This window comes from Colius striatus, chromosome 9 (assembly GCF_028858725.1).
Source record: "Colius striatus isolate bColStr4 chromosome 9, bColStr4.1.hap1, whole genome shotgun sequence".
NCBI lineage: Eukaryota > Metazoa > Chordata > Aves > Coliiformes > Coliidae > Colius > Colius striatus.
This window is the reverse complement of record NC_084767.1, coordinates 14343445-14358776: the sequence shown is the minus strand read 5'-3', so window position 1 is coordinate 14358776 and position 15332 is coordinate 14343445. Positions and strand designations below refer to the sequence as shown.

Below are 15332 nucleotides of genomic sequence, written 5' to 3'. Positions count from 1 at the left end.
CTACCATTCTGCGATTCTATGAAGGATAGGTGAGACAATTCCTTCTGGGCATCTGAGCAACCTGGCACCAAACTGCTCCTACTGCTGCAATGCATCAACCACCTTCTTGCAGATAGTGAGGGCAAAACCTGAGATCCCATTTCAAACTCTGCAAAAAGTTGAATGATCTGCATGAGGCATTGAGCTATTCTGATTTGATGTAACGAGGTTTGCAGAGAACTAAGTCAGATACTCATGACGAAGGTTATCACTTTTCTAATGGCTGATATTTTCAGCTACAGTCCTTGTAATTTCCTATCTCTTTGATAGTGCCTGCTCATGCTGCAGACACAGCACGAAGCAGATGGACTGCACTCATCTCATGCTCAGGAAGGAATATTATTCTCTCTTTAAATAGGAGACAATATTTAATTGTAACTGAATTATTTCATGACTTCATTCTGAGAAACTTAAACATTTCTCTCAATAATTCTGCTGGTGGAAGTTTCTGAGTACTTCCTTAAAGGCGGCAAGCAAAATCCCCACCTTTCTAATAAAGAATGGTGCAGACAGTCACTTGTAGGCTGGATTCAGGGCATGATTCAGACACTGAAATGCCACTGCCTATTCAACTGTAGCAATGGGAACATCATAATGATAATGTAATTTGAAATAAAACTGCCCATCTTTACAAACCAGACTTCCCTATTTTTCTGTTGAAATCCTGTAACTAGCATTTCTCAATATGTTGTATCAGAAATAAAAACACACTGCAACACACACTATGTAGTACCCCAGAATGGGGGCAATCCTGTTACTGTGAGTGACAGATTTCTTATAACAAAGTTAACTAATAGTGAAACCACTCCAACAGAATTTGGGACCCCACAAAATGCCAACAAAGAAAACAGGAAAGCACAAATGAAGCGTTATGGTTATATATGACATTGAGAGATCAGTTGGGAATTCTGTGAAAATACCAGAAGACATCTGAGCTGCAAAGGAGCAGAGGTAGAAGTAAGAATTCTCCCTCCAAAGTAAGGTTTTTAGTCACAGACACAGGGATATAATCCACAAGGTGAGTAAAGTAAAAATTCACATAAAGTGAAAAGTAAAGGCATATTGAGCTGGATGCAAAGTCGTACTGCTAAAAAACGTGGGCTTAGGAGTACAGCTTTTAAATATAAATTCCAAATAACAATATTGGGGAAAATACATAAATTGAGATACTTTCAAATTTTAGTCTGATACAAACCAGAAATTTGTCATGAAGAGCAAGTCTTACAGGCTTTTGGAAAAGCAGACACCAAGAGGAAGAGACTTGACATATCTCCAGAGTGATCAAAACAGGTCTAGCTGTACGCATTTTTATTTTGATCTAATCAGAAAATAAACAAGAACACATCCAAGCTGTCAAAACATGAGTGCAATCTCAAGAGTAAAATATGTTGTTTGAGATGTCGCAAACCAAATCCTTCTGAAAGCAGAAAAAAATGTGAGATTTGCCAGTTTAGTTTTAAGCAAGACAAGAATTTCATGTCAAGAACATACATTGATTTAAAAATGAAACTGGATAGTATTTAAAAAATGTTTATCTTCCTCTTCCCATTGTAATATTGAAAATGTTGAGCTCTTGTCTATATGTAAACGTGTACTTAGGATGACTATTTTATGTAGTGTCAGACATGAGAACAGATGTTGCAACACTGCAACACGAGAAAATCATAAAGGACGGTAGTATATAAAATTTACCTAGAAGTCAGGCTTTCACAGGATGCATCAGTTAAATACAACCAGTGGAACAATAAGCCATCTCAAAATATTGGGCAAGTATTTGCAGAAATCACTAAGTCTTTGCTACACAAATCTATGCAAAACAACCTGAATTAAAAAAGATCTTCTGAGGTTAAAGCTTGAATTCTGGCTTAGGAGGACAAAGAAGCTGATACTCAAGTTCAGTAAGGAAAAGGCTTCTATGAATTGCAAGTGGAATACAGTCAATTTATGTCTGAAGAACATTCAAAACACTTCTCCCATCGCATCAAAAAGAGCTTAACAGATTTTACTCTGCCAGAACACTGACTATGCCTTCTAAACATGGCTACAGACACTGTAGTATTTTGCAATGTAGTACACATTGCTGTACTGCTAATAGACATGTGATGGACGCTCACAAACTTCCGATCCTTAAGGAGAAACAGGCATATGATTAGAAAACCAGAAACAGCAAGAGTAGCTTTACAAATATGGGTGTGACACAATTAACTTCAGAACAAACATTATAGTCTAATGAGATTCTTGTTGTGCCAGCTTGTAGCACATTAAGTCCACAGGCAATAAATACTAATCTTACACGCAGAAATGATCTTTCCAATGCTTGTCCTCCTTCATTAAACAAGAAAATATGGCTCAGTGTAGTGTTCGTGCTATATTTTTTATAAGCTTTATAAGCTTCTCGGACCAAGAGTTTCTAAAAGGAGAGCTAAACAGCAAAATCAGTTGAGGAAACTGTTGGGCTGTACTTAAGACGTCAACTGCTGACACATTATTTCATAACCCAACTGCTCTATTCTGGCATTCAAGGACATGTTTCCGAAGGAGAAATCTGAGTTAACATCAAAATACATAGTTACAGCAAAATCCTCTTGCTTCATTCACACGTCCAAATCACGCCCTGCATTTCCTCAAGCTTGACAAGGCCGATCTGTCCCACTGCTACACTCAGTGTATCCTACACAAGAAAACCAACACCTACGGTGTCTCAAAGACATAATGCAGTATTAATATATACAAGAAATACGTTAGAGTTCAGTTTCACTGCAGATCATTTCCTCTCCGACCTCCTCACCCAGAGAGTTACTTTTTATCGTCTATCGTAAGTCATATGGCACTAAGCACTGTTAGAAGAATTAAGATTCTTCTATTCAGCTACAAGATGCACCCACTTATTTTCTAAGCCTCCCACAAGTTCCTGAATCTTGGCCTCATCTTGATTATTGAAAACAAAAATGTCATTTCAATGCTTCTGATGAGCACTAGCAGGAGAGATTGATGCTCGGATGAGAAGAGGGGAGCATCCAAAGTGAGAATTTTTAAGTCTCTGAAATCAGAATGGCAGCAGAGTTCACTTAAAATGGTAAGGACACTCGGTTTGCATTTATTTGAGATATTTTCTCCTCACTATTGAGTGCCTCAATCATTCTACTTTATCACATATTCCCTTTCTGTAGGATTTTTATGTTCTGGAAATTATGTATTTTTTTAATGCATGTGACCTTTTGGGTTCTTTACGCTAGGGAAAAACAACCCTAGATATGGGAAAAGCAGACAGATGTCGTAATGTTTTGCAGACATTTCACACAACTTCTTTCTCTTTTAGCAATGCTTCTTTCCATCTACTTGCACTACATTTTGTCTGAAAAGGAAACAGACTTTGCACTTAATTATTGCCAGAAGAAAAAAAAAAACCCACAAAAAATCTCGGAACAAAGGAATTTATCATTTTAGCATCCCCTTCCCAAAATCTGTGCAGATTTTTTTCATTCATTCCCACAGTTTCACAAAGCATTTAACTGTGTACTACACTGAGTAAACTGTATTTTCAGTCTCATTTAATAAATACTTCTACTGTTTAAGGTATTAGGATGTTAACAAAGTAGACCAAGTCTTACATTCCAACCTTGAATAAATGGAAATTAATAAAAAGCAGAAGGGCTACATAAAGTTTTGACTAGAGAAATGGTGTAATCCTAACACACGACATATTGAAGCAAAGGTTCCTCATGTCACAGTTTCACGTATTTCTCAACACTTAAGTCGTTCTATTATTCAAAAGATATTTCTGCTTATTTGAAAACAACCTTTCTTCACATACACTTCTGAATAATGTTTGAAATCTGTTACCTTAGATATGTATTTAACATCCAATCACTGATAACAGTGTCATATTCTTGATTAATCAATAATATTAACATAATGTAGACCTTACTGGTCCAAGCTGGAACACAAAAAGTTCCACTTAAATATAAGAAAAAACTATTTCACTGTTCAGGTGACGGAGCCCTGGCACAGGCTGCCCAGAGGGGTTGTGGAGTCTCCTTCCTCGGAGGTCTTCAAGACCCACCTGGACATGTTCCTATGTGACCTCATCTAGGTGACCCTGCTTCTGCAGGGGGGTTGGACTAGATCTCTGGAGGTTCCTTCCAACCCTACCATTCTATGAAATGGTTCTATACATCAATTTAAGACACACTTGGATTTTGATAACTAAAAGTTTCTGTAATCTTGCATTCTGTAGTGTGATCAGTTGCTAGCAAGTAGCTTCCATTTTGCTATTTCTGGACAACAGTTTGTATTCCTACTAATAGGAGTTGGAGCTCAAATATCCAGGGATTTCTAAGGTAAGCTGTTATGCTCATGTATTTTCTTCTATCTACAGACAACCTGCATACAGATCCATCAATTTGGACAGTCACTCCAAAAAATTCAGCAAAGCAAAATAGAGAAATGGCAAGACGGTCTTACCCAAGGACACTACAAAAAATTTTTAGGGCTTCCTAAATAGCACATTAATAGATTAATGACATAAATTTGATTCCACCAAATGCAGAGATTTTGGGAATTACTTTGCTACTGGAGCTCAGACTTTGGATAAGAAAAAGAATGTAATTACTTACAGTCATTAACAGTCCCATGGGCCTTTTCACAGTCACAGAACTAATTACCCTTTCAGCTGGCTAAGGAAAAGTGAACCTTACTGCTATTATTTCAGTTGTGGATGAGGCATATACCACACAGAAACACTGGTAAGAAGTTCTGCAAGACATTGAGGCTATGTTAGCTTTGTAAAGGGGATTCCCTGGCTTGTCTTGAACAGACAATTGCTTCCTTATGGTGCAGAATCTGTGCTTCAAACACACTCCTCTGTGTGTCTAAGTGTCAGACATCTCCATCTACTGTGTGACAGATTTTCCTGATGGATACCCCTCCAAGAAATTTGGGGGGAAATAAGATTAACTATAATACTGTCAATACTTGTTCCCCACATTTTCAATTAGCAAATATAAACAATACAAAATGATCAAAGATATGTAAACTATGGTTAAACTATTAATTGACTTGCCTTTTTTAAAGCTTCAACTCTATTGACTCATCTCAACCTGTTCACTATTTTTTCAGGGTAAATTAATAATAAAAAAATGTAACAACAATATTTGAATACAGAATAAAATTAGTTTTGAGCTGTGGGCTAAAAGCAGATCTCAGTAATATACAGGAAAAAATTTGCAGTGGGTTTGGCATAGAACTGAAATATTTGTCAGCACACATTTGTTAAAAATAATCTGCAACCTATCTCCATAGGTTTTACACATCAGTTCAGCCTACAGTTCTAGAGACACTTGTGAGAAAAAGGCAAGCAGCAGAGGAAGAGATGTGCTGCACTCAGTGAGTGCCATAACAAAGGAGAGTGGTATTTCCACCTCTGGATCTCTGCAGCCTACTCTGCCTACTGAATAAGGCCAAGAACATGGAATAGCCATTAGATGGCAACAACTCCAAATTACTTCCTGTCCCTCCTGCCCCTGACCCAGTGACCTAAAATAATCCACATAAAATACATGCAGTTTTATCACAGTCCAAAGCAAGAGCAGAACTTGCTTCCTGTACTTTTAAAGCAAATATATCGCCAACAGAAATCCTCACCTTGAAAGGAAACGGTGTCTGGGAGCAATCACTGACCGGCTCTCCCACAGTACTACAGCAGGAGAAAATCATCATCCACATAAATAACCTTCTGGTATCATTTCTCTAGCAGTGCAATAAAGACTGATCCTGATGAGATGACTACAGCTAGTTCTAAAGACTTTAAAAGATTTCTCTATGGGAGGTGAATCCTCTGAAAAAGGTATTATATTAGAAGTCATTTGGAAACTTCAAGAAATTTCTTTAGCGCTGATATACACTAGTTATTACAATCCAGCAACTGCATTTTGACACTCCCTTTCATATTTTTCTCTTTTTCATTTATAATTGTTCCATAAAATCCAAGTATGAAATTTTAACTTCAGAGGCTTCTTTGGTTTCTTTTCTATAAATCTAGATAAAAGCCTAGATGTTAACAGTGAAGTTCAGGATCAAACTTCACTATTTTGTCAGGACTGTCTCTACCATACACAAACAAAAAAGAATTCAAGTGCTATTTTAGCTGTATGTCCTTCCTATTCCCACAATTATTATAAAGGAGACAGCTACTACATATTTTCTCTACCACATAGGATCTTTTTTACATCAGACAATATTTATTCTGCTTTAACAGAAGCAGCAAGCAAAACCACTCATAAAACTGTCTTCCTGCCAGTGACAGTATAGTCTAACATAGCCTATGCTGGGAAAGACGTCCTTTGCTTCGGTTCATAGAGGACATCTATAAGGTGTAAAACAAATGTATTTTACGTGTACACAGTAATAGATACAAAGATGTATACAGAGAAAAGAAAATAACATTGCAATTAGTATATATATATATATATATATATATATATATATAGTTCTGTTAACTTCTTTTAAAAAAAAAAATATACCAGCTCCTTAAGATCAAGATCTACTTTAAAAATAAACTAGAAGTTAAAGGGGCAGAAGCTTAGTGGACCATCACACAAGAAAAAGCAAATTTTTATATCAGCAATAGAAACTATTAATTTGACATGCTGGTGATAGACTGATTCAACAGTGGCAGTTGTTATCTAGCCACTAGAAATAATTTATATTCTGCTAAATAATATGATGAGTATGAAAAGATTTATTTTCAAATGTGTGTTTAAGTATTAAATAACTCGGATAAAATATTAATTCCATAGGTGAGATCTGCTTACTGAACACTCTTCATAGGGAATCACCTCTCTGTAGGTAGGTAACATACATGTTTTACTTATTTTTATCTCAGGCATTGCATAAGCAGGTGATCAGAATTCCTGTAAATACCAAGGTAGGAAAGCGCAGTTCAGAGAGTGTGCACTGTCAGCAGTTGCCACGTTCCTCTCTATTCCTAAAGCTTGGTTACAGTGATCTAAAATGACATAAGGTCTGTTTTCACCTGGCTATGGAAAGAAAACTTAAGACTCATGAATCTGGCCATCATAATACAGTTGCAAAGTTGTCTTGTGAAGAATACATTTTTAAAGGAAGAGAGGAATACTGCACATCACTAAACAACATAAAGAATACCACAACTTGGCTCACCTTCATTTTCACATTGTATCAACCCTACTGAACACATTTAACTAAATTATCAGCACAGGATTAACTCCTCCTTACCTTTAAGGATGGAAAATACTAAAGACAAGAGATGTAGCGCATTGGACTATGTAATTAAAAATCATAAAAATGCATACGCTTAACAAGCATACAAGTAGTAATATGAAGAGGAGGAAAAAAGGAAGACCAGAGAGTACCTTGGTATAGGATTGTTTTAAGCACATTTGTTTGCACAGGCTTATGAGGTAAACATAAGTTCATGAACCTGTATCTCACTTGGAATAATTCTCACTGAGGGGAACGCTGGATTCCAAAGCTTCCCTTTGCTGAGGCTAACACCAAAAGAATAGTCTATATCTCAGTTCCATACACTGGAAGTTCCTATAGCAAGCAGACAGGAAGTCATTTATAGGAAGCTCTACGAAGTGCAGATTGCTAAGGAGACCCCTTACATGATCATAATGCAATCAAAACAAAACATGTGGAGCAACATTCCTTTTCATTACACTGTGGTGCTAGGGCTGTACTTGAGTTCTAGATAATTACTTTCTGTCTATCACATAGTTTAAACACTCAAGTCTAATATTAATTTTGAGATAGTGTCTACAGCCCAAATCAGTGACAGAGATTTGAGTATACTAAAGACTGAGTACATGTAGCTAAAAACCAGTCTCTCTCATACTCAGAGATAAAATATGCATCATCTTCAGTAATTATATTTTTTGAAGCTTGTCGTGAGAAAGAGTAAATATTTGGAAGTCAACATGCTGAAGACAGTATTAGTGTTTTTCCAAATATCACATATCCAAGTTGCCTGGCTCGTTTATGACACACTATTTACCCATAGCAGGTCAAGTTTTGTAACTTGAGACATCATTTCAACCTACCAAAACCAACAGACCTATGGATACAGTTTTGATGGCTACACACTAGTATGTAGAGCTGACTGAGCGAACTAAAATATTGTAATAAAAGACAGACACCATCACAGAAGCATCTGCCAAATCTAACAGCATTATGAGAAAGAAGGCCTTAAAGTTAAAATCAAACTCATTATGTAATGTAACACAAAACAGCGCAAACAATGCCAGAGCTCTATTGTTACTGGCAGTCTTTTTTTCTGACACAGTAAGGTATTCCAGGCCACAAGAGAAGTCACACATCATTGCTATACAGACACCACAGACCTTACAATCTTACAGGTATTTCCAAGAGACCAGAGCAAAAAGTTTAAGAGGGTAATACGTCAGCAGAGAAATGGCAAAAACCCACAAAATTAAGGTGATAGAAAGCGTTTCACTAGAATATGGCATTTATTGCCTGCAGATTACTTGCAAAAATGTCTAAGGAAGGTACCTAAGATAAAAATGGATTATCAACAGGCTTTGACTTGCTACACAGAGGTCAAAATCTCCCTGGAAAATTCCTCTGGTATACAGAATTGGAAAGGTCAAACGCCACTAAAACAGAAAAAGTCACAAGACATTTCCTCTGTAAAAAAGAGAGAAAGAAGCAACCATAGCACTTCTTTGGTAAAAGACTTCAATTCCAATTGTGTGACAATATGCAGAGCAATAATTAGAAAATTCCAGTTTCCAAGCAACCTCCTATGCTTAAAAGGAAAAGGACAGAAAATATTCTAGAAAAAAAAAATCAGCTGGCAGTAGAGATATCAAATATAGAAATATGCCTTTTCTGATTAAGTTTAAAAATTCCAAATTGAGAAAACCTTCTGGGAAAGTGAAAAATGTAGTTAGTCGGAATTGTGAAAATCGTTTTTAACCAAGGGAAATGTTTATGTATGAGGCTCCCATTGGCTAAAGTAATTTAACAACAACAAAATTCTGCACGGAGGTAGCCCTAAAAAAGGAGAAATTTGAAGAAATCCAGACTTCCAGCATTATTCTAAACCAGCAATAGTCTAGTTCTAGACAATTGCTCTCCAAATCACTCTCTTTTGTTGATTTCTGTGTGGTGCTCAAAAACACATGGTAGAAAGAGAACTCTCTCTAAACTATCATTGAAAAAAAGCATGCAAACTCATCCTGATATAGCAGTTGACATTTGAAAATCCCCACCATAACAATCAGTTGAAGACAAGCTACTATAAAAATTCTTCTGTTACAGGTGCTTTGTAAAATTCTACATTTTTCATTATATGTTAGATTGTCTTCACCTGGAAGGTTTGAAACATTGCTCCCAAGATCTCACAGATCTTTCCTAACTCTAAACCACTTTTTTTTTCCCCCCTTCCACTGCTGAGGAAAATGTTCCTCATTGGATAAAAAGTACACTAAAGGAAAACAACTTTTGGAATTACTAGCTTATTTCACCATATTGCACATATGTAAACATCATTAGAGAACAGGTTGTTTCAAACAGGACCTATGCACTGCCAAAAACTCTTTAGCAGTAGTTTAAATAGCCAAAGAGTATTTGGGCAAAGAAAGAATTATAGTGAGAGAAATTACAGTCTCTTTACCTTGATGAGTCATTGTGACAGGTTCTTCACTAGATATATTGTTGTAAATGACCACAGCTGTGGCATTATGTGAAGCTGCTCGCAGTATTTTCTCTCTAAAGGTACAGTTTCCTCGCTGTAGTAAAGCAATCCACTGCTTGGTGTTTGGTGGAACTTGGAAACGTGTTCGAGGGTCACAGCCCAGGCGATCTGCAACTGAAAAGGGAAACACATTTTACACTGATGATAATTTGTTCAAACATGCAAAAAAGGAAAACACTCCCAAATTTTGCTGATTTACTTAAATATCATGCACTAGGAAGCCACTATCCTCTGGTAAAATAAAGCCTAAAGATACTTGCATCCATATAAAAGTCTTTAGAAAACTGCAGCCTCATACATTGAAAGCTGTGACTATATGCTCGAGAATTAGGCTAACACAAGCTATTTTTAACTCTAGTGCAGCTAGAACAATGAACTGACTTTTGAATCAATACCTGCCCAGAGGCTGAAAAACATCAGAATATGGTTTGCATGCTACAGGCATTTATGAAACAGCTGTTTATCAGTCAGTCATTCTAGAAAGTATAACTTTTTTTCTTTCTAATGCAGTCATAAATATCATTGCTATGGGAAGCATAACTAAACAAAGAAGGTTGTGAAAACAAGATTTCAGAGTTATCTGCCATGTGCAGGCTACTGTAAAAAAAGGACACTATTGAAAGGTGATCTTGTAAAATCCCAGCAGCCAACATCAGCTGTTTACTTATGCACATTTTGTCTACACAGAAATGCATTCAAATTCATAGAGAAACGAATGGTTTTGCAAACACGATGCACTCAAGTTGCCAGCTAACTGGGTATTGATGGTATAAAGGAAAAGTAGCAGAAATGGCAAATACCAGATGTCTGAATTCAACAGCATACAAAGCTCTTTTGTTCCTTCTGATGCCCTAATGTATCTTGGAACAACCCAAACCCTCACAGAGCTACGTATAAAAAGCACAAACTGCAACGCAGAAGATAACTTCACAGTACAGCAGTTGAAACGGAGGAAAGCCATTTCTGTTTACACAACTGGAAACATGAAGTTTAGTCTGACAGGCTGGTCGAATCCTTAAAGGATTTTAGAAATTGAGGGACAACAGTAACTTACAATACAAATATATTTACTCATTCAAAAGCCAAGACTATAAGAATCTTTGGTTACTAAAAACGGTTGTAATATATGGTGATTTTTTTTTTTCAGGACACAAGCAAAACAATTACTTGCATATAGCTCTGAAAACATTACAGATCCTACGAGCAATTCAAATGAAGCGTTGCAGAAAATGTTCCTTTTGAAAAAGCAAGTTCTTCAGCATAGACTACGGGACTTCAGCAAAAGATCTACCACAAAAAAAATCTAGTTCAACATATCAGCTGGAAACAAAACAGAAGATCTTTTTAAGCATTCTCATCCTAACATAGCTCAGGTTAAAAGCTGTAGCAAAGAAGACTGAAACAGCTAAAGGATTTTTTCTGAAACAAGAAAGAATGGGTTTGTTTGCCTGAAGAAAACTAGTTCAGACAAACGTATATTGTGGCAGTTGTACAGGAAGTCGTTGCATCTCTTAATTTGGACAAGAAGTGCCTCTCCCTGTTCCCCTGGAAGGAGGGTGGGGAGCCAGACACAAGCACATCCTTTTCACAATTGTTTTTCAAGGCTGTATTTGACATTTCAGAAACAGAGGACTATTTGCTGCATTTTTGTATTTGTGCTTTTGTTTTACACAAGTATCAGGCAAAACTTGAAATACAGATGGCTGATGCCAGATTTTATAGATTATTTTCTTCCATTGTCCTAACATTACTACTCAAATTTCTTCGGAAATTGATAGCTAGCACAGATCCATCTGCACATGATGTTTTGGAGCACTGGTAACAGCCATCATCATAACAGTGTGCTAAAATGCCAATAGCACTTTTGTGCTGTGTTTTTGTAGTCTTGAATTTAGGAGAACAGCACTTTTTTTTTTTTCCCAAGGAATTCAAGTCCTTTTTGAAAATGTGATAGCGTCATAATGTGGCACATGCAGAATCAATCTTGATGTTCTCTGTTAAGATAAAAGCAGTTTACTGTTTAATGCCCGCTTCCACCTTGATCAGAACATTTGCACCTAAAAATGTGGGAGGAGAAAGCACCAGAAGACTGTGAGAGAAGTTTCTGAAGCCTTGAAAGCTAAAAATCTTCACCAGTGAAATCAGATTCAAGAATCTCACTTGTGATAACATCCTTTGCAAAATACCATTCAGTAAATGGCCACAATTCCACAATCTCCTTGAATGGCCAAAATTAACTCTGAAATGCCCCACATAAATTTACTTAAAATACATGGGATGGATGAAGAGCAATAATCCTATGGAATAGGTACAGTTTGCTTCAAGTACAATAGTGCTCAAAACTAAAATACCAACTGAAAGCAAAAATAGGGTAATTTTTTCATTAAAATGAAAAATCATAAAAGCAATAAAAGGCAAAGAGCACCTTGAAAAGGGAGGCAGCATTTGCAGAGAACTGCTTTATGGTTCAGTTTCACAACAACTTATGCAGGCACCTTGAAATTCCCATGGCGTGAAATTTTCAGCTTAAAAACTGACAGAGAAAATAGTAAGAGATAACAGAAATCACATCTGTGGGAAAAGCACTACAAAATTTGCAACCACAGTAGAGATCAAAGTCTGTCTCAGCTGTGGACAGAGCTATGATATGTTACTGGATAGAGCAACAGGATTAGGAAACAAGATATTAAGAGATAAAAGCTTTCCCGATATAGACCAACAAACACTACTGAAATGCATACAGCATGTTATTCCCAACGATGTGGATTCAGTACATCCTGATGAAAAATTAACAGTTAACAATATTATTTTAGCCCTATTTAAGTAATATAAAAACATTAAGGAAAATCTGGTTAGTTTAGATAAACCTGAACTGAGTAACTGCAAGTCACTTGAGATTTAATAAAAAGTCACAACCCACTTTTCTTCACACTAACATCCTATTACACCACAAAAATGTTAAGTAATCTTTTCCTTTTTAACTAAATAAAATTCAGGAACAATAGTGGAAAGTATGAACTTTTCTGATTATCTTTTCAGCAGACTTAATATACTTTGTAAAGTGTGAAAGTATTATAATTATGGTCACCCTCCTACCATAGCAAGCTGGCTAAAATAAAACATCCACTATATACCTAAGGTGCCAGGCACATCAGCTGGGACTGTAAGGAACACAGATAAACATTGTCAGCAAGAATCATTGTCAATAACTGTCCATTATCACACCATCTATGCTCAGTTGTCCAAAGTCCAGTTAGGATCTGAAAGGACCAGGGCTTTCAAGTATTAACTGGATGGTGTCCATGCCAGAATGAAAAGCAACTTCACATCAAAGTTATTGTAAAACAAATCATTTGCACATAAAAGATATAATCAGAAGTCACTCATGTAATTTCATCATTTCAGAAGACATAAGCATACAGAAAGCCATCTTAAGTACGTCCCCCTGTAGGTGTGCTACTCTTCTGTCTCATGTGAAATATATGTTACTTAATCTGCCTTTCCTTTCTCCTGTCTATCTACATAGCATGAATGTGTTGGCAAAAAATACAAAATTTTCAGATACAAGTGTCAGTCTGCTGGGTTAAAGAGATACATACAATGCTGTTGCACTTCCTACAGTAAGCCCCAACACCACCCAAGAGCCTCTTTACAGACGAATCACCTTACAGAGACTTTGTCAGAACTAAGTACACACCTGCAGAATGTAGACTGTCATCTCCTGCACATGGACCATGACTGAGTTTGTTTTTCCTCATATAATGGGTATTTATGTTGCTCTTGCACTGCTTAGAACGTAGCTGTGATGCCTCACTTCACCCAAGGTTGCTGCATTGGCTGTTATCAGACTTTGTCCTCTTTCCACAGAAAAAGGCCAGTGCCATGATTCCACATTCTGGGCATTAACTATTTTTTGTTCATGTTTTCTATCTCTTTTCTTCCCCCCCCTGCTTTTAAAAGGTCAGGTATCTTGATATTGATTGCATCTTAACTAATACTCTACTCTGAGGTCAGTGCCAGTTGCCAGAGTTGGGCTGTCTCATCTACACACAGAGAAATCATTTTGAAGTCTGACCTTCAATCACTGTAATACAATAGGTAGAGACACACCACCAGTGTTTTGAGGGGCAGCAGATTAACAGACTCACTGGGAAAGAAAACAGCACAGAGGAAGATGCAATCCCATGTAGCCAGTGCCCCAAAGCATTCCCTCCCTGCAGCAGGCACTGCCTAGGCAGTGCTACGAAGCACATCTGACTGGCACAGCAGCCAGCCTTGTGCAACACATTAATTACAATCCTGTGATAAAGTTTCCAGAAAAGGAACTCAGATGGGAAATTACAGGAGCAACACAGCAGCACTGATTGACTCATTTCAAGGAAGGGCACTAGTTACTTGCAATCCCATTATGATTTAATACATGTAATAGATATCTTTTATTTCAATGCATTAACTACTTGTATTGTTATCAGTATAGCTCTCATTCAAGCCAGTTATAATTTCCACTTTTAATTTAAAACTTGTGTCAATGAATTATATACAGCATCCTTTACTTTCAAAAGCTACTTCAGGTAACTGCTTTCACTAAAGCTGGCTTTAATGCTAAAAGAAACTCTTTGAACAAAAGGCAATCTCGTTTCAGGGAGGAAGTTAAACAAAGGAAAAATCGCTGAAGCTTAAAAGAGTGCTGTAATATTTCAGATTTAATTTTGTTAGCTCAGTTAAGTTTGCTGTCATTATGGCTATAAACTCCAATATATAACCTCGACTTCTGTTATCAATTAATAACTACTAATTAAGCTGGATATTGAGACTAGTGATAAAGAGTGGATGCACGGTACAGGATTTTTCTTCCTCTACTGACATATTCACTTGTTGAACTTGCATAAAGCATACTGCCCAGGAAAAAGCTCTGATATTACCAGGAAACTGGCATTTTAAACCTTCTGCAGTTAAAACTTGTTCATGAAGCATTGTTATCAAGTGTCAGATGCTACAAATGGTACAGTTACAGCAGCATGCCATGAGAGACCTCCATTCCTAACATTGGGACAATATTGTTTCTTTCCCACTTCCACTTCTTTCTAATATACATTTTTAATCAAATTCTCAACATTCTTGCCCAGCCACAACCCTACTATCTTGTCAGCAGAGCTCTCCCCTTTCTGTGAGGTCTTTCTCCAATATAGCCTTTATACAACCATCCCCCCCACCCCCATCATTTAGACTCCAGTCCCTTTCCATCCCTCCCTCACTCCTGAACCACTGGCTCAATGAGTCTTAACGCTTTCAAGTTTGGCTTTGATTCTGCTGCTAGTTCACTTCCTCTCAGTCCCATCTCCAGTTTCAATCATGCTGCCTGCTTCCTCACTGCCCAAACCAGCCAAGGGACGCAAAACCTTGCCTCCTGACAAGGTCTATCTGCAAGGAGACTTTGAGAGCACACAGGATTGACCTTCCTAGTCATCAAATGCGTAGCCAAGCCCAGAATGACATGCAATAACCCAGACTCAACAGTTAGAAAAAATGTTCTCTT

General features: G+C 37.1%; 1 protein-coding gene across 2 annotated transcripts in view; it reads right to left on the bottom strand.

Annotated features, from left to right (window-relative positions):
* Nucleotides 1–15332, bottom strand: part of RNF130 (ring finger protein 130) — a 47937-nt gene that overhangs the window by 28460 nt on the left and 4145 nt on the right. For both annotated transcript variants that reach the window (XM_062002666.1, XM_010197890.2), the window contains one exon: nt 9716–9910. In XM_062002666.1, the coding sequence (XP_061858650.1) occupies nt 9716–9910 (195 nt within the window). The remainder of the gene's footprint in view (nt 1–9715; nt 9911–15332) is intronic.